Source organism: Bubalus bubalis, chromosome 8 (assembly GCF_019923935.1).
Source record: "Bubalus bubalis isolate 160015118507 breed Murrah chromosome 8, NDDB_SH_1, whole genome shotgun sequence".
NCBI lineage: Eukaryota > Metazoa > Chordata > Mammalia > Artiodactyla > Bovidae > Bubalus > Bubalus bubalis.
In genome coordinates, this window is record NC_059164.1 from 113,399,211 (window position 1) to 113,418,074 (window position 18,864).

The following is an 18,864-nucleotide window of genomic DNA, read 5'->3' on the forward strand; positions in this document are numbered from 1 at the left end:
TCAAGGGCAGGTTTTGTTCAGTAGCTTCCTGCCAGACACGCGTTCTTTTAGTCCTTACCCAGAGAGACCTGAGTGTTTTTACATCATCTGATATCAACTGGCCTGGTTTTATAGGCAGGGTAACAATTCCCAAAAGTGTCAAGTTCAAGTGCGTTTTGTCTTATTTTTATACAGGATAGGAAAAACTTGTTGGAGACCCACCTGCACATCACTGGCAGAGAACTGAGGTCTAAGTAAGTATCCATGTGCCTGTGGCCCAGGGGCGCTCAGCTCCCTTACACCTGCTCGTTTGGTCCTCCCCGTGAGGCAGATGTGAGCCTCGTCTCGCGGTGGAGAGGAAACTGAGGCTTTGAGGCTGAAGGGCTTGTTCAGGCTCACACTGGCATTTAAGTGCAAAGCCAGGACTTGTACCAGTCTCCTTTACTTCGCAGTGTGACTTGAGAGCAGGTGGGAACCCTGGATGCGTGTACTTGGTCCATGTTTGAATCAGTAAGTGATAGAAATAGGAGGCAGCCTGATACTGGCCAGGTCGTTAGTTTTGAATTTTATGCCTTAATGCACTAATGGCTTGCTGTGATGTTCATTGAAGTAGTTTGGCCAGTTTCAGGTTGTTGGCCCATCTGTAAAAAGAAAAAAAAAAATACCGGCCCATCACATTCTAGTGAAAATCTGACTTTTGAAACCTGGTCAGTTGTTTGATCTCCTTGCACATTTCTCAGTGGTAAGTGTTTTGATTGCCTCCAGGGCTGGGCAGTCTGTGTCTCCCCAGCTGATTTCCTCGTTTTCTTCTTTGGTCTGCATCACAGCTGTTAGGGCTGGGTTCAGGAAACCTCGTCCACTCAGCACATAGTGAGTGGAAGATTGTATGAACAACTGCCCCGTTAGGGGCTCCTGCAGGGAGACCACAGGTGTCGGGGATGGGTATTCTCCTCTCCTGCCGCTAGGGCCCTCCTGTTCAAACGGATACACAGCACCCATGGTCTGTGCTTCACGAGGAACCAAGCAGTAAAACAGGTAGCTTACCAAAGGACATGGTCTCTGACACAGTTTCAAATAGCCATCTAGTAAGCTCGCTCTATCTGAAGTAATGTTTGTGCATCAGAAATGTGGAATACTGGGTGTTTCTGAGAAGAATGTCTAAAATAGCTGTCACAGTAAAAATCTGTTTAGTGGATAATGCATAACAAATTGGGTTATCTATAGTTCTCTGGTTTATTTTACAGAATAGCGGAAACCTTTGGATTTCAAGAAAATTACATCAAAATTGTCATAAATAAGAAACAACTTCAACTAGGTATGTTACAGCACAGTATGCAGAATTTGTAAAATCAAGTTACTAGAGAAATACTGACTTTGTATCTTTTTCCCCTTCACTCTTCCTCTATTCCAAAATTTGGGGTGGCTTTATCATATGTATAATGTAAAGCCAGTTATTTTAGAGTCTGATGCTCAGTGGAGGTCTGATGGGATGCTGCAGGACGGGAGTCAGGGTGTGCTGCAAGGGAGATGGCACTTCTCTCTATCTGAGTGAGCACGGCAGGGGCTGCGGCGGGGAGCATTCCCGCAGAGAGCCTCAGGCAGAGCTCTGTCGTGTGAACTTGAGGGATTGGAGAGGTCTGGCGAATCTCTGAATGTGGACAGTGAGGAGAGACTAGTGCTTCTTAAGGATGGAGGAGCAGGCAGAGGCCACGTGGTAAAGCTAATAGTGGTAGTCCTTAACCAAGGGTGATTTTGCCACGCAGGGGACATTTAGCAATGTCTGGAGACAGGTGGTGCTAGTGGTAAAGAATCTGCCTGCCAGTGCCAATGCAGGAGATGTCAGAGACACAGGTTTGATCCCTGGATCGGGAAGATCCATGGAGAAGGAAATGGCAGTCCACTCCAGTACTCTTGCCTGGAGAATTCCATGGACAGAGGAACCTGGTGGGCTACAGTCCATAGAGTCACAAAGAGTCAGACAGGACTGAAGCAACTTAGCACACACGCATAGAGACATTTTTGGTTGTCATGACTTGGTAGCAGGGGGCCAGAGGAGGCTGTGCTCCTAACAGTTAATGGGAGGAGACCAGGGATGGTGCTGAACATCAAGGCGCAGAAGAGCTCTTATACAGGGACTTCCTTAGTGGTCCAGTGGCTAAGACTCTGCGCTTCCCACGCGGGGGCCCTGAGTTCAGTCCCTGATCGGGGAACTAGATCCCACATGCCACAACTGAGAGTTCATATGCCGCAGCTAAGACCCGGCACAGCTAATAAATAAATGAAAATAAGTATTAAAAGACTTATCCAGCTCACAATGCCATAGTACAGCTGAGAAAGCCTGGGTTCGAATCTCATTCATATTAGTGTTTCTCTCTAGGGAGGGGGAAAGCCATTGATGCTGGGGAGTGACCCACAATTATATTTGTGTTTCAGAGGTCACTTTGGCTGCAGTAGGGCAGTGGATATGAAGGGGACGTGAATGGACTGGGGAGCCCAGTTAGCTTCTGGAGCAGTTCAGGCAGGTGCTGTGTCTGTTTGGTTTCCAGTAGGTTCCCGTGGCCTCCAGAGAGAGGTCCACATCCCAGCCTGGTTGGAATGCGGCCTCCCCAGCCCAGCCCTGGTCTTTCTTTCCAGCATTCCTGCCAGCCGTTCCTGTGGCCTGCTTTAGGGAGCATTTCACTGGCGCCTCGTCTCTATTTTGGTTCTGAGTGTGGTGTCCTTTGTTGTGTAGAAATCTTTGATTCTGATGTCATCAGATCCAGCAGTTTTTCGCCTTGTTGGCGTTTTAAGAAGTTCTTTCCCAACCGCAGGACCATGTGGATAGTCTTCTACAGTTTCTTATATGAAGTCTTTATCTGTTCAGAGTCCCTCTCTATATGTAAAAGCTAGGTTCCAGCTTTATTTTTCTCCCGATAGGGAAAGTGAAGTCGCTCAGTCGTGTCTGACTCTGCGACCCCATGGACAGTAGCCTACCAGGTTCTACCATCCATGGGGTTTTCCAGGCAAGAATACTGGAGTGGGTTGCCCCTACTAAACGTGTCTTCAGTAAACACGCTTATTTTTTGGTGTCCCCTTATTAGGGCCGTGTTTCTGTACTTTCTGTTCTTTTCATTTACCTATAGAGTTGTTTGTGTGTTTTTTAATTATTGTGGCTTTAGTTTTAAAATCTAGTAAGATGAGTATCCCTCATGGCTCTTCTTTATCAAGGTAACTTGGCCACTGATGGATCTTTATTTTTCAGCATAAATGTTAGAATGGTTGTTGAGTTTCTAAATACGTATATGTATGTTTGTATGTATGTGTATATGTATGTCTATGAAGGTATGTTCAAGTAGAGTTTTCCAGAAATGTTCAAATTTATGTTTGTAGTTCATAATATTATTTCGTTATTTTATAATGTTTCTGATCTGTATTTACACTTTTTCATTTTATTTGCATTTTGACTTTGTTTTTGTTAGGTTTGTATGTTTGATTAACTTTTTTCATAGAGCCAGCTTTTGATTTTGTTAGTATTCTCTTTCATTCTGTTTCATTGACTTTCCACCTCTGTCTTTACTCCTATCTTGTGTCTGAGAACATGGACAATAAGTGGTTTATTCAGGCCACAGGGTTAAGAAGGGATGGAACCCAAGGTATTTGTTTTTACCACTTCAGTAAATCCCCTCTCCCAGTGCGCTCCTGCACTCTGGCTCCTGGCCCATGGCTGAGAACTGGATTATGCCTCTAGCTGGAGGTAGGAGAATTCACCTGCGGGACTTCCTCATTTTCCTCTTATGTTGCCTAGCAGAGTGCTCTCTGTAGAGTAGATTCTCAGACAGTGATTGCTTTGGTTTGATTTTAGGATGAGAATAAAGAATATTGAAAAGGATTAATATAGTCAGCTCATTTCACTGACTGATTTTTAACCCATGCTTAACAGTTAATGCAGTTACACAACCAGGCTTAAACACACTCAGCAGTTGTGGCATGTGGTCTGCAAGGGCTAATGCAGGCTGGAGAATTCCATGCGACAGAGAAGATGCCCTGTTACCCGGTGCATTTCCTGACTCTTTACAACATGCGTTTCTGACTGTGACAGGGGAGACACTTAAGGAGCAGGGAGTGACCCACAACGTGAAAGCTATGGTTCTGGAACTAAAACAGTCTGAAGAAGACGTGAGAAAAAACGTCCAGGTTGAAGAAGAAAAGCGAAATGAAGCCAAGCTAGAAGAAAAAAGAATTCAGAGGACTAAGAGAGGACTGGAGATCCTTGCGGAGAGAGGTGCACAGTGCTTCAGACTTTTCTGCTCAAGTCCTCGAAGGGGGCGGCGAGAATGGGCTGGGCTCGGGGGTGGAGAGTTGGGGGTATCACAGTTCTCATTGGCCTTTCTTTCCCAACAGTCTCACATTTTTTATGCCCCCATCACTGCTTTTTAACCTTGAACTAATGGAGTTCCTCTTGGCTTTTTGCAGCTGAGATGGTGGTGGATCCGGAAGCCACACCATACTTAGACATAGCTAACCAGACGGGCAGATCAATCAGAATCCCTCCATCAGAGAGAAAGGTAAGTTCTGTAAGAAACGTGTGGCTTGCTCTTTGATTTGCTGTCAGAACAGAAGTGGATTCTACCTATTTTGTCTTGGAATGTTACATAAAGGACTAGGAACAGCTTTCTGTCTCCAGTTGATAAACAGAGAATGTCACCTACGATCCTGCTGGCCCACCCGGTGAGTTCGGCGGGAATGGCAGGACCTCCCTGTCCTGGAGCGGTGGCTTCCTGCAACAGTGCAAGGTGGAGCTCCTCTTCCTCGAGGCCCCACGCCCCAGGGGGTGGGTGGAAGAGCCTGACAGATGGTTCTTCCGCCTCCTCCCTCTGGCCCTGCAGCCCCGCTCTCTAATTGGAGTAAGGGGACGCGGCTTTACCGTGGAGCGTATCTAAGGGGGTCTTTCTAGCCACCTCTGCAACTTGGCCCGTGAGATCAGTCTCTGAGCTGGAATCCAGTAGCTTCTTACATGAAAAGCTTTAGTGGCTGTGGGTCATGTTGATTTTAATTTTTTGGTCTTTAAAGGACACTTTTGAGTAGGTTTCACTGTATGGGTTACATTGTTTAAAGTTAAATTTTAATAAGAGAACTTTGTAACTCTCAGTTGATTTTTTTATGGTAATTATTTTCCCACTGCAAGTATTATATTCTCGTATTAAATAATAATATTTAGATCTTTGTGGAAAACCTTAACAATATTTATGTATGAATTCAAATCTAAAAATATTAATGAATTTTAAGGAAATATGGATCGTCTTACAAAAATTGTTTCAGAAATGCTACAGTTGACAAATTCTTCAGAGAAAAACCCAATTAGGAATAGAAAGTGAAATGAATGAATGAATGTTCTTTTTAAAAAGGGTACAGTTGTTACTGGCTTCTTTAAAATATGTTTAGTCTTATGGATACTAGAAATAGACCCAGATCAGCAGATACTAAAATAAACTGATGGAAACAAAGGGACAGGCACATTAAGTGTCCCTCAAAGGGACAGACTCACTAAATGGAGTTCTTGTTTCAGTGTTTAAATGAGATGAAGCTTTAATTCTGTTTTCCTTAATTTTGACTTTTAGATTCGGTTGTGATCTTGGGTTTGTTTGTTTTCACGTTCTTTTATTTCTTTAGACTTAATATGCTTTTAATATAATTTGTTTTATTATACTTTAAAGTGATGTTTTTTTAAATCCTTATTTTTCCCTAGGCCCTTATGTTAGCTATGGGATATCATGAGAAGGGCAGAGCTTTCCTGAAAAGAAAAGAATATGGAATAGCCTTGCCATGTCTGTTGGACGCTGACAAATATTTCTGGTAGGCACTTTTGTCCTTGGTGGATGCCAGTTTGGAGGAGGGCGGCAGTTCCACACAGCACCTTCCCCACCCCCGTGCACCCCAGACTTCAGGCTTCCCCCAAGATGGCTCATGTGAAAGAATAGTTATGATGTAGACTGACCGGTGAACTCTTTCTCCCCATTGTATTTCTAATTGATCGCTAAAGAGTTTTATAAACTTATGCGCTAATTTTTTTTTACAACAAGCACGTAGGATTTCATGTCTGTTTCTTACGATGCGTTGCCCACCTGAACTACAACTGACTCTACAGTCCCCGTCAGCCTTTTGCCTGATGGTTTTGGTATACACGTTGGTGATCATTCTCCAAATCCATTGTTTCATAGGGGCTCAGAATAATGATAGCTCGTTATTCCTTCTGCGTTTATTGCTGGAATTCATTTGAAAAATACTGTCCCTCTTCAGTCGCTTGGTTCTCCTGAGGTACAGTTTGTACAGAAAGACAGAACAAAATGCTTGGTTCTTTCTCCTTATTTTCTTGTTTTCAGAGTAAATGAATGGCTTCCCTAGCATCTTCTAAAGATGGCATCACTGGTGAGGCGTCCCTGCCTTTTTTTTTTTTAAGTGTCAATATGAGCTCATGGCTCAGTGCTTGTGGTGGCCATCTTCAGTGGGCAGGTGGTCCTGCAGCCCTTTGCCCTGATGCGGTGGTCTTTGTACTCTCTGTTGTCCAAAGCTGGTCCAGACTCACCCTGGCTGTTTCCTGCCCCAGCACTTTCTCTGGTGCCTCTTAATGGGAAATGATACTGAGACACTATGATCCAGGCAGATGAAACATTTGAGAGATAGACTTGATGTTTGCAATGGTCAAAAGGTAATGGCTTTAGTGGTATCTTCTTTTCCATTTTGAGAAGTTCCCAATATATACAGTATACTTCAAGAAGATAAATGGTATTTTTAGTTTGTCAGCTGTACAAGTAGCACCTTGCGTTTTAAGTGAACCAGCTTAAACGTAGGCAGAAAGGGGGATTTATTTTCTAAAATATTTGGGAGGCAGGGAAGTAACCAGAACGGGGCCTTGGTGCCTCTGCCGTTTTCTTCTCCTGCCTCTTTGTCTCTGCTTTTATGTGAGCGTCAGCATTATTCTCTTCTGCTACAGGCAGTGCAGCCTGTAAGTTAGTCATTAAATTCCGATACATTTTTTATTTCCTTCCACAGTTGTTTCTAACTTTTTGTTATGGAAAATCTCAAACATACATAATAATAGTGACTAATATAATGAGTCCCATAGACTTTGCATTCATCTTCAGCAGTTATCAAGACACGGTTGATCTTGATGTGTCTGTATGGGCCTTTCTTTTTTTTTTTTTTTAACCCTGGAAAAACCCTTAAAATCATTTTCAGGTCTCAGGGAACCCTTGAAAAACAATAACAACTCTCTTTTCAGTTCACAGTACATTCACATGTTCAGTGAGAAGTAGATATAATAACCCAGTAATAATTATCAGTGCCTTTTTAAGTAAAAAATGTTGTTTTCTGGGGAATCTGTTTATTCAGGCCAGCTTACTAGCATACTTCCTGTGCGAGTTCCCTCTCTTCGTCAAAGGGATCCACTCTTAACCAAGGCAGCGTGGAGACGGAAGAGACGTCCCCTGTCTCCTTTCCCCAGTGACGTCTTCCTGCCTTCTCCGAGTAGCTCGAGTTCTCTCCCAGCTCTCTGTTGCACATCTCGGGGCATGGTGCATAGCGGGCCTGAGAGCAGCTTCTCTCCCATTTTTAACTAGAAAGGGGAGTTCTGCTCTTGGCCAGGGTGGAGTGACAGGGACTGGGTTTCCTCTCCCCTGTCTCAACTGAGACATGGGGCAAACTGTATACAAACAGTGGTTTTCTGGCGATGCAGGACAGTGGTCCCTGAGGTGGGGAAACAAACGCGGGGGGCCTGTGGATGGTTTCAGCTCACTGCCTGGCGTTCCTAGACCTCAGCGTGGGAAGGAGAAACCCACTAAGGGCCTCCCGGTCTCCCCCAAGTGCACGAGCTGGAGCTCAGGGAGGAGGGAGCTGCCTGAGGGACAGCATGGTGAGTGCAGAGGGCAGCCCGGGGCTCTGCCGTCCCCCCATAGAGAATTCAGTGGGGCGTGGCAGCAGAAGGAGGACTTGTTTCGCCCTCCAGACTGCTCTGGTCTCACCTAACAAGGCATCACACCACCACCTTACATGGTGTTTTAACTGCATCCTGAGCAACAATTCACGGTACTTACTAGCGCAGACAGTAGAGCATCTGCCTGCAATGCAGGAGACCTGGGTTCGATCCCTGGGGCGGGAAGATCCCCTGGAGAAGGAAATGGCAACCCACTCCAGTATTCTTGCCTGGAGAATTCCATGGAGAGATGAGCCTGGTGGGGTATAGTCCATGGGGTCGCAAAGGTCAGACATGACTGAGTGACTAACACACACACACTGAACCCAAGCACAAGAAATACAAAAAAAAAACTGCACACAATCCAGTTCCTTGCTGCCAGTAACAAAACTATAAATGACTTTTTAGCCAACTTTCCTTTTTTTAAAAAAAAGCAGATACTAGGCTACTCTGGTGTCTCATATGGTAAAGAATCCACCTGCAATTCGGAAGACCCAGGTCCAATCACTGGGTCAGGAAGATCCCCTGGAGAAGGGCGTGGCTACCCACTCCAGTATTCTTGCCTGGGGAGTATTCCAGCCTGGGGAATCCCATGGACAGAGGAGCCTGGTGGCCTACGGTCCATGGGGTTACAAAGAGTTAGACATGACTGAGTGACTAACATTTTCACTTTCAAGCTTTAGCTTACCTTTCTTGAAATTAATACCTTCAACCTTCATGTAAAAATGTGAAACTTTTAAGGGAAATATAGTAGATTTCTATTAAATAACTGACTTAAGCCCAAATGTGATTTAATTTTTCTAAAGCGAGGCTCAGTATATTTTATTTAAATCAATGTTATACATTGATTTTAATGTTTTTAACATGAAAATTTGTTGGCTATCGACTTAAGGCTACTAAAGCAAAATCAATAAAACATACTCTAAGACCTAATTTTATACCAAGGCATTACATTTCTGAGTGACATGATCAAGTTCAAACGTAGTCCTAACAATTTCAAAATTATTATATAAGGTGATATCATCTCCTATAATAAGGCTGCTATGTGAATAAAATGTGTTATTTTTTTAAAACTGAAAGAATGAAGTGACCTTCTTTACATGAGTCCTGTGCCTGTGTTTTGGTTTTGGTTTTGGCTGCATACACACTCTGTCCTGAGTCAGACTTGTATTGGCGATTTTATTTTTAACTGAAAGGAGGGAGGCACTTTCTGTCCTTGCTCTCAGTGCGTTACACGAGTGAGCCTCTTCACACGGGTGGGACTTGGAGAGCCGTGCTAAATGCCAGCTGCTTTCCTGAGGATGGCGGGGAAGGCTCTCCCAGAAACGCAAGGTGTCTACAAGTAGATCAGTCCGTCTCACCTGGAGTGGAAGGTTAGACCACTCAGGGCCCATGAACTTCTTCCTCTCCCCTCAATGTCAAGTTCTCAGGCGAAGCAGAGACTCTTCTCTCAGGAGAAGGTGCCCCTCACCTGGTCAAACAGCTGTGTGTGTGTGCGTGTGTGTAAAAGATGGTGTGTATGTTACAGAACATTCACAAAGATGAAATGATCCAGCAAAGCAGCCATAAGTAAATAGGAAAACCCTGCCCTGAGCAGTTATTCTTATGCCCTAATGGATCATCCAGTGTGTACCTTGGCATGTAAGCGTTCCGCTTAGGAGACTAATGCTTTTTTTTAAAGTAAATGACAGAGCGCTTTTGTTTTTTTATTTTTCCCAAGCAGATTTTGATGGGCAAGATATGAAACAGTCTGATTTTTAGTAGGAGACCAGCAGAAACAGATGAGATCTCCACAGTTTGTGGATGTGTCATGCATGGTTCCATATGTTTTACTTTCTTGCCGAAGGGAGTTCAAACTTGAGATCTAGATTTGCATTATGAATTTCTAACATAATCACAGTCTGAAGTCAAGTAATCTCAAAGTCCATCTGCGTCAGCCCTCCATCGCCTGGTGTGTCTGCTCCCTTTGTATCTGGGTTCAGCACTGGGCCCCAAGATCAGCTAGGCATTCAGAGCCTGGCATTTTTCTGGATTGCTTTCCTCCCACCTTAATGTGACCGGACATGAATGCCTTTGCCAATCTTCATCAGTTGAGGCATTCATATAAGGGGAGATTTTTTTTTTTGGTGTGCTTTTTAAAGCCTTGATTCTCACTTTGGCTGTGTATTAGAATCACTTAGGGGGATTTGGGCTCCCCTGGTGGCTCAGTGGTAAAGAACCCACTTGCCAACGCAGGAGACAGGAGGTGCAAGTTCAGTCTCTGGCTTGGGAAGATCCCCTGGAGAAAGGGAATGGCAACCCACTCCAGCATTCTTGCCTGGGAAATCCCATGGACAGGGGAGCCTGGTGGGCTACAGTCCAGGGGCTCACACAGAGTGGACACAACTGAGCAACCAAACAACAACAGGAGGAGGATTTTAGAAACACAGCATCCAGGCCCCACCTCCAGAGGTTCTGTTATAATTGATCTGGTGGGGTCCCAGCATCCGTTTGTTGTTTTTTTTTTTTTTAAGACAAAAACAAACGGAAAAGGAAACAAAACCTCCTCACATCCTGGTAATCCTAATTTGCAGTCAGAGTTGGAAACCACCGCTGTAAAGCATGGTCTCCCCATGTTTGCTGAGGAGTACTGACCCAATGGCCCTTATTTCCGCTTCCTGCCAGGCCTCTTTCCCCACATAGCAAGGGTGTGTGTGTCCGTCTGTCCTTCTCTCCCCCTCCCAAGGCAGATGATGTTGAGCTTCTGTTTCTGAACCCTCACTGCTTTCTTTGCTCATTGGAAGAATTCAGATTATACGTAGGGTTCCCTTTAAAAACATTGGGATCTCTGTCTTAGTCTTTGGAAATACACCAACAACGGGAGGAAAAAAATTCCAGTAATTCACAGAAAAGGGCTTGTCAAGCTACTCACCAGTGATGCCACGTCCTGTCTCTTGGCAGCGAGTGCTGCACAGAGCTGCTGGACACGGTGGACAACTACGCGGTGCTCCAGCTGGACATAGTGTGGTGCTACTTCCGCCTGGGCCAGCTGGAGTGCCTGGACGACGCCGAGAAGAAGCTGAAGCTGGCCCAGGAGTGCTTTAGAAAGTGCTACGGGGAAAATCACCAGAGGCTGCTCCACATAAAAGTACGTTGCTGTAACTTGTTTTAGGTGTTAGTGAGCCCTTTTCTAGAACTTGAGTTTATTCCTGCTAAAGTATTTAGACTGCTGCCAAAGATGATTCAGTGATAGTACTTTGCAACGAGCTCTTTTATTTTATTTTTGTATTGTTTGGCCATGCCATGGGGGCATATGGGATCTTAATTCCCCAACCAGGGCTCCATCCCATGCCCCTTGCATTGGCAGCACAGTGTCCTAACCACTAGGAGTCCAGGGAAGTCCCCTTATATAAGTCCCCTATATTTTAAGGGGATTGATAAACATTTTAAAGTTAGCCTATGACTTCGGTCTATGCAGCATTTAGCCCAGAAGTGACAGTTTTCTAGTCACATAACCCCATGGATCACCCTGACTGAGAGAGCTGGTGGCTGTATTAAGTAGAATTTTATGAAAGATTTAAATGCAGAAAACAAACACTTTGAACAGGATCAGCTCGTGTGAGTGAGTCATGGCTCCAAAGCTGGGCTTACAATAAGGACTTTTCACAGGTGATTTCCATGGGTCTCTGCTTGGGAATCACAGGGCAACACAAGATATTCCTGGTTTGGGATTTTGCATACTTCATCTTGCCCAGTGGGGCCCCTGGCCTGTGTGCCTGGAGATGGGGGTTCTGTGGGACAATGTTAGTGCCATTGTCCCCTGCGAGCTTTACTTTCGCCATCATCAGCAGGGAAGATAGAAACAGTTTAGTAACGCCATTTTGCCCCTGTAGAGATGAAGGGAATTATAAATGTATTATAGACCTATAATGAGAAATTAGATAGTTTTATAATTTTTTTCTCCCAATAATTTTAGGGAAATTGTGGAAAAGAGAAAGTCCTGTTTTTAAGACTTTACTTGCTTCAAGGCATCCGAAATTATCACAGTGGAAATGGTGAGGAGGCTTATGAATATCTCAACAAGGTAAGAAAAGAGGCTCCAAAGTCGGAGCCGCCTTCACCTGCGCTGTGTTTTAGTGGTGTGTGCTTCCCTCTCCTGCATGTCCGCCCTGAACATACTTGTATCTGTGAGTGCAGGCAGGATGCTGTAATAAGGAAGCCTTACAGAGGCAATGGCTTTTACTGGCTCCAAGTTTCCAGTCCTCATCTGGCTGAGCGGGTTGGGTGGCTCCTGTCAGAGCCTCTTCCGGCCAGCAGAGGGCGCAGGAGAGTCCAGGGCGAGCCAAGGCCATTGGCTGCACCCAGCTCCACTTCAGGGGACTTCATGACCAGAAAAAGAGGAGGAAATGGATCCCAGCCCCTCCCACGGTCCTTGGCCTATTTTCTCCTGTTACCCTGCGTGGAAGTCCCGTGAGCAGAGAGGGTGTTGTCTGTTTGCACTCGCAGTGGTTGACAGTAGGTCACATTGAGACTTTTTATCTAAACTAATTCACATTGGGTACAGCCCAGTTTCCTTTAAGTGTTAGCTTTGTGTTCAGCTTTAATGTTGCTCATGGTTACACGATCCTTGTATTTTTCTCTGTCCGTAGGCACGTCAACTCTTCAAAGAGCTATATACTGATCCATCCAAAGTTCACAATCTGATGCAGTTGGGATTTAGTGCCCAGGAAGCTCGGCTTGGCCTGAGGGCGTGTGACGGGAACGTGGACCACGCGGCTGTCCACATCGCCAACCGCAGAGAGGTACCGTAACGTGGTCTTGGCAGCGCTTGGTGAGGCCTGTGCCTTTGGGTGCAACCCCACAGTGCCTCAGCTCTTGGGTAGGACAGAACAGAGACAGACAGCTCCATGGCAGGCATTATTAGCAAGGGAGTCCTTATCTCTGCAGACTGGGAAGTCAGGAGAAAAATTTGTCTTTTTTCTTGCATCAGTTTTCAGACAGTACAGTTTCCTTCGTTTTAGTCTTGCTGTGGTGGCAGATCGCTCGTAACTGTAGTCTTAATGACTGTAGTCAAACAGTCTCTCTCTCTCTCTCTCGCATAGTGTATTTCTGGAAACCATTTTAAAGGGGTCTGTGTTTTCCATGGGGTCATTGTTACAGTTCAGGATGTCATTCTTGCCTAGAAAAATGAGTCAAATCATACAAGCAATTAACAATATGTTATAAAAGCAAAGATTCAAAATTATAATCATTTAAAACAGAAATACGTACAGTTTTGAAAAACAAATTTTAAGATTTGGGAAGTTGGAAGGATTTTTACTATGTCTAATATGCTGGTTTTACAAATGAGGAAAACAGGCTCAGGGGTGGACTTTTCTGGGGTCATGGGTCACATCGTTAGCAAAACCTAAACTGAAGCTTTGGTTTTCTCCTGTACTTTCTAATTCCCATATGAGAACAGCATTCTGAGTTTTTACAGAAGGTTCTGAAAAGCCAAGAGATAAAAAGTGGTAAAAGTTACCACTTCACTTCCTAACTTTTTATAAGAAGCAAAAACAAGTGTTTTTTTTTTAAATAGTGGTGTCCTATCGGATGTGCATTTAATGAATTAAACTATAAGCCCTTGGAGAAGATAAAAACAATGGTGTAAATATGTAACAGTTGACCTTGCTCGCTCTTCCACCCATTGACTGTGTAGTTAGGATGCTTTTAGGTTCAGGCAACAAATTCAGACTGGCTTAAACACCCAGTGGAGAGGGTGCAGGAGAAGCGTACTGGCCTGCTTAAATGTGAAAGCCAGAGGTGGGCTGGGTTTCAGGTTAGTTTTAGGGGTGCTTCCCCCTGTCCTGAGTTCTGGTTTCTGTCTCTCCACCTCCTCCGTGTTAGCAGGGTCATTCCGTCACAGCAGGAGCGGCTCCCAGGGCCCTCAGAGACCTGAGCTGCTCACTGATTGGCTGCCTGGAGCCAGTTGCCATGGCCAGGGGCATGCCAAGGCCTGAGTGGTTTGCACCTGTCTCCCTCACTTAGGTGCGTCAGGGCCTCCCTGGGGAGCTGGTTAGCCTCCCATACCCTTGGGCACGCTAGGGTAGCTGGTGGGAAGAGTAGCTCCGAGGCCCATGGAATGTGAGCTCCAGTGAATCTGCTGTCCCCTCGGCTCCTGAAGCTCTAAGTTTGAGCATCTCACTGAGTTGAGGGTAATATATGATGCCTAGAAGTTTGCTTTCTTGTACTTCGTGGCCCTGAGTTCAGGCCAGCTTCTCATCTGGCAAAAGCAACAGACTAATGAAACCGAGGTCACTTATAGCACTGACGTGTTAAAGGCTTGTGAGAGGCAGCGTGGCAGCCTTCCTAAGAGATGTGCACTCGTTTGCCTGGACGTAGCTGTGACTGGAGAAGGAAATGGCAAACCACTTCAGTATTCTTGCCTTGAGAACCCCATGAACAGTATGAAAAGGCAAAATGATAGGATACTGAAAGAGGAACTCCCAGGGTCAGTAGGGGCCCAATATGCTACTGGAGATGCAGAGAAATAACTCCAGAAAGAATAAAGGGATAGAGCCAAAGCAAAAACAGTACCCAGTTGTGGATGTGACTGATGATAGAAGCAAGGTCTGATGCTGTAAAGAGCAATATTGCATAGGAACCTGGAATGTTGAGTCCCTGAATCAAGGTAAATTGGAAGTGGTCAAACAGGAGATGGCAAGAGTGAACATCGACATTCGAGGAATCAGCAAACTAAAATGGACTGAAATGGGTGAATTTAACTCAGATGACCATTATATCTACTACTGTGGGCAGGAATCCCTTAGAAGAAATGGAGTAGCCCTCATAGTCAACAAGAGTCTGAAATGCAGTACTTGGATGCAATCTCAAAAATGACAATGATCTCTGTTCATTTCCAAGGCAAACCATTCAGTATCACGGTAATCCAAGCCTATGCCCCAACCAGTAAGGCTGAAGAAGCTGAAGTTGAATGGTTCTACAAAGACCTACAAGACCTTTTAGAACTAACACCCAAAAAAGATGTCCTTTTCATTATAGGGGACTGGCAAAAGTAGGAAGTCAAGAAACACCTGGAATAACAGGCAAATTTGGCCTTGGACTATGGAATGAAGCAGGGCAAAGAGTTTTGCTAAGAGAACGCACTGGTCATAGCAAACACCTTCTTCCAGCAACACAAGAGAAGATTCTACACATGGACATCAGCAGATGGTCAACACTGAAATCAGATTGATTATATTCTTTGTAGCCAAAGATGGAGAAGCTCTATACAGTCAGCAAAAACAAGACCGGGAGCTGACTGTGGCTCAGATCACGAACTCCTTATTGCCAAATTCAGACTGAAATTGAAGAAAGTAGGGAAAACCACTAGACTATTCAGGTATGACCTAAATCAAATCCCTTATGATTATACAGTGGAAGTGAGAAATAGATTTAAGGGCCTAGATCTGATAGCTAGAGTGCCTGATGAACTATGGAATGAGGTTCGTGACATTGTACAGGAGACAGGGATCAAGACCATCCCCATGGAAAAGAAATGCAAAAAAGCAAAATGGCTGTCTGGGGAGGCCTTACAAATAGCTGTGAAAAGAAGAGAAGTGAAAAGCAAAGGAGAAAAGGAAAGATATAAGCATCTGAATGCAGAGTTCCAAAGAATAGCAAGGAGAGATAAGAAAGCCTTCCTTAGCGATCAAAGCAAAGAAATAGAGGAAAACAACAGAATGGGAAACACTAGAGATCTCTTAAAGAAAATTAGAGATACCAAGGGAACATTTCATGCAAAGATGGGCTCGATAAAGGACAGAAATGGTAGCAGAAGATATTAGGAAGAGGTGGCAAGAATACACAGAAGAACTGTACAAAAAGATCTTCACTACCCAGATAATCACGATGGTGTGATCACTCACCTAGAGCCAGACATCCTGGAATGTGGAGTCAAGTGGGCCTTAGAAAACATCACTATGAACAAAGCTAGTGGAGGTGATGGAATTCCAGTTGAGCTATTTCAAATCTTGAAAGATGATGCTGTGAAAGTGCTGCACTCAATATGCCAGCCAATTTGGAAAACTCAGCAGTGGCCACAGGACTGGAAAAGGTCAGTTTTCATCCTAATCCCAAAGGCAGGCAATGCCAAAGAATGTTCAAACTACCGCACAATTGCACTCATCTCACATGCTAGTAAAGTAATGCTCAAAATTCTCCAAGCCAGGCTTCAGCAATACGTGAACCATGAACTTCCAGATGTTCAAGCTGGTTTTAGAAAAGGCAGAGGAACCAGAGATCAAATTGCCAACATCCTCTGGATCATGGAAAAAGCAAGAGAGTTCCAGAAAAACATCTATTTCTGCTTTATTGACTATGCCAAAGCCTTTGACTGTGTGGATCACAATAAACTGTGGAAAATTCTGAAAGAGATGGGAATACCAGACCACCTGACCTGCCTCTTGAGAAACCTGTATGCAGGTCAGGAAGCAACAGTTAGAACTGGACATGGAACAACAGACTGGTTCCAAATAGGAAAAGGAGTTCATCAAGGCTGTATATTGTCACCCTGTTTATTTAACTTCTATGCAGAGTACATCATGAGAAACGCTGGGCTGGAGGAAGCACAAGCTGGAATCAAGATTGCCGGGAGAAATATCAATACCCTCAGATATGCAGATGACACCACCCTTATGGCAGAAAGTGAAGAGGAACTCAAAAGCCTCTTGATGAAAGTGAAAGTGGAGAGTGAAAAAGTTGGCTTAAAGCTCAACATTTCAGAAAACTAAGATCATGGCATCTGGTCCCATCACTTCATGGGAAATAGATGGGGAAACAGTGTCAGACTTTATTTCTTCGGGTTCCAAAATCACTGCTGATGGTGATTGCAGCCATGAAATTAAAAGACACTTACTCCTTGGAAGGGAAGTTATGACCAACCTAGATAGCATATTAAAAAGTAGAGATATTACTTTGCCAACAGAGATCTGTCTAGTCAAGGCTATGGTTTTTCCAGTGGTCATGTATGGATGTGAGAGTTGGACTGTGAAGAAGGCTGAGCACCGAAGAATTGATGCTTTTGAACTGTGGTGTTGGAGAAGACTCTTGAGAGTCCCCTGGACTGCAAGGAGATCCAACCAGTCCATTCTAAAGGAGATCAACCCTGGGTGTTCTTTGGAAGGACTGATGCTAAAGCTGAAACTCCAGTACTTTGGCCACCTCATGCGAAGAGTTGACTCCTTGGAAAAGACTCTGATGCTGGGAGGGATTGGGGGCAGGAGGAGAAGGGGATGACAGAGGATGAGATGGCTGGATGGCATCACTGACTGGATGGATGTGAGTCTGAGTGAACTCTGGGAGCTGGTGATAGACAGGGAGGCCTCGTGTGCTGCGATTCATGGGGTCGCAAAGAGGCGGACATGACTGAGCGACTGATCTGATCTGATCTGATCTGTGTGGTTAAAAGAGAACTGACATAGACATTTGTGACTAAGGGGAAAGTCTCCTTTGAGGCCCCAGCTTTGTGTCAGCTCTGAGAGAACGGAGGCCTGAGGCCCATGCCTGCTGGCTGGCTGGCAGCATCTTCTTCTGCTTAAAGCTTCCTCATTCTTCTTAGCCTTTGAAATATAAATGGAAGAAGCTGGAATTGAAAGCAGAGGATGAAACAGGGTAAAGGCATTTAACACGGTGTGTGCGTGTGAATGCAAGTTGAATTGTAAGCAATAAGAATACTTCTGCTGGCCTGGGTGGGATTTGTGTGGAAGCAGGAGAGGTCAGCTTGGAGACGGAGCTGGGGTCTGGGAGCCGGGCTGCCTCTTTGGGTTCAAGGGGGGGCCGCTGCGGGTTCTGAGTAGGTGCGGGAGATGATGGGCCTGTGCAGAAGGCCTTGGAGTGGGGAGATGGCCTGGGAGGCATTAGAGGATGTGGTAGGGGTGCGGACACCGTCCAGGTGCAGTGGGGCGCCGGGCTGCAGAGCCGCGTGGCTGTCTCGGCCCGGTCGTTCACAGGCAGGTTCTCTGGTGCTGTAAACAGAAGCATACAGGCGGGGGTGGTCTTCATCTCTGGAAACGTTTGGGGCAGTCACTCCATCCTCCTGGTCCTGCTGCCAGCTGGGAATGCTTGGTCTGGGGCGAGGATTCCCTTCTTTTCCTGAGCGGTGAAGCTGTGCTCCTGCTCTGAGAATGTAGAAGGGACCCTTGTGCTTGGGCTGAGCCGTGGAGGTAGGAACAGATACATCAGAGGAGAAAAGGCTGTTTTCTCTGCTGTCCTCCCCACGTTGGACCAAGGACCGACCACGTCTAGAATGTACAAGAGGCCATCTCCCAGCTCTGCGGTCAGTGATGACCTTGACCGGGTCACCCAGCTGTCTTGAGAGATTTCTGTCTTCTCATTGGCAAAATGATGAGGCTGGATTCAGTTAGTGGTTTTCAAACTCATTTTATGTTTTTTAAGCAGCAGAAATCCTTTTCAAATGATACTTGTGGGAATTCCCTGGCAGTCCACTGGTTAGAACTCTGCACTTCCACTGCCTATGCTGGGTTCAGTCCCTGGTCGAGGAACTAAGATCCCACAAGCCCCACAGTTTGGCCAAAAAAATAAATCCATGCAAAAAAAAAAAAATCTTTTTTTAAATACACGCATAAAAATAAAGTGACACTTGTTTTCAAAACGAGTTCAGAATTCTGATTAGGACTGAGGTGGGAAGAGGAGACGACACTGATCTACAAAATCGCAATCCCTAACTCGGTGACTTTGCTGTTTTCCTAAAGGAACTGGACCAAATAAAAAAGGAGGAAAGAGAGAAGAAAAAACGCCGCCTGGAGAACATTAACCATTTGAAAGGAATGGGCTACTCCATGCGAGCAGCCAGGCAGGCACTCCATCAGGCCAGCGGGAACCTGGAGGAGGCCCAGAAGGTAACGCTCCCTGGCCTCTGGGCTCTCAGAGCAGCCTGGCTCCCGGCCGAGGTGCTCTCT

General features: G+C 45.3%; 2 protein-coding genes across 10 annotated transcripts in view; one reads left to right on the forward strand and one right to left on the reverse strand.

The window, feature by feature from the left end:
- NUB1 (negative regulator of ubiquitin like proteins 1) overlaps nt 1-18,864 on the forward strand; it is a 35,926-nt gene that overhangs the window by 12,749 nt on the left and 4,313 nt on the right. For all 5 annotated transcript variants that reach the window (XM_025291850.3, XM_006077658.4, XM_025291851.3 and 2 more), the window contains exons 4-12: nt 175-233; nt 1,224-1,294; nt 4,058-4,240; nt 4,432-4,523; nt 5,705-5,811; nt 10,868-11,054; nt 11,883-11,990; nt 12,556-12,708; nt 18,658-18,804. In XM_025291850.3, the coding sequence (XP_025147635.1) occupies nt 175-233; nt 1,224-1,294; nt 4,058-4,240; nt 4,432-4,523; nt 5,705-5,811; nt 10,868-11,054; nt 11,883-11,990; nt 12,556-12,708; nt 18,658-18,804 (1,107 nt within the window). The remainder of the gene's footprint in view (nt 1-174; nt 234-1,223; nt 1,295-4,057; nt 4,241-4,431; nt 4,524-5,704; nt 5,812-10,867; nt 11,055-11,882; nt 11,991-12,555; nt 12,709-18,657; nt 18,805-18,864) is intronic.
- Nucleotides 12,708-18,864, reverse strand: part of WDR86 (WD repeat domain 86) — a 40,701-nt gene continuing 34,544 nt past the window's right edge. For 2 of the 5 annotated variants that reach the window (XM_025291856.3, XR_006553014.2), the window contains one exon: nt 12,951-13,085. In XM_025291856.3, the coding sequence (XP_025147641.2) occupies nt 13,068-13,085 (18 nt within the window). In that variant the 3' untranslated portion in view covers nt 12,951-13,067. Of the gene's footprint in view, nt 13,086-18,864 lie in introns of all 5 variants that reach the window. The other 3 variants (XM_044947093.2, XM_044947092.2, XM_025291859.3) reach the window with 3 other exon arrangements.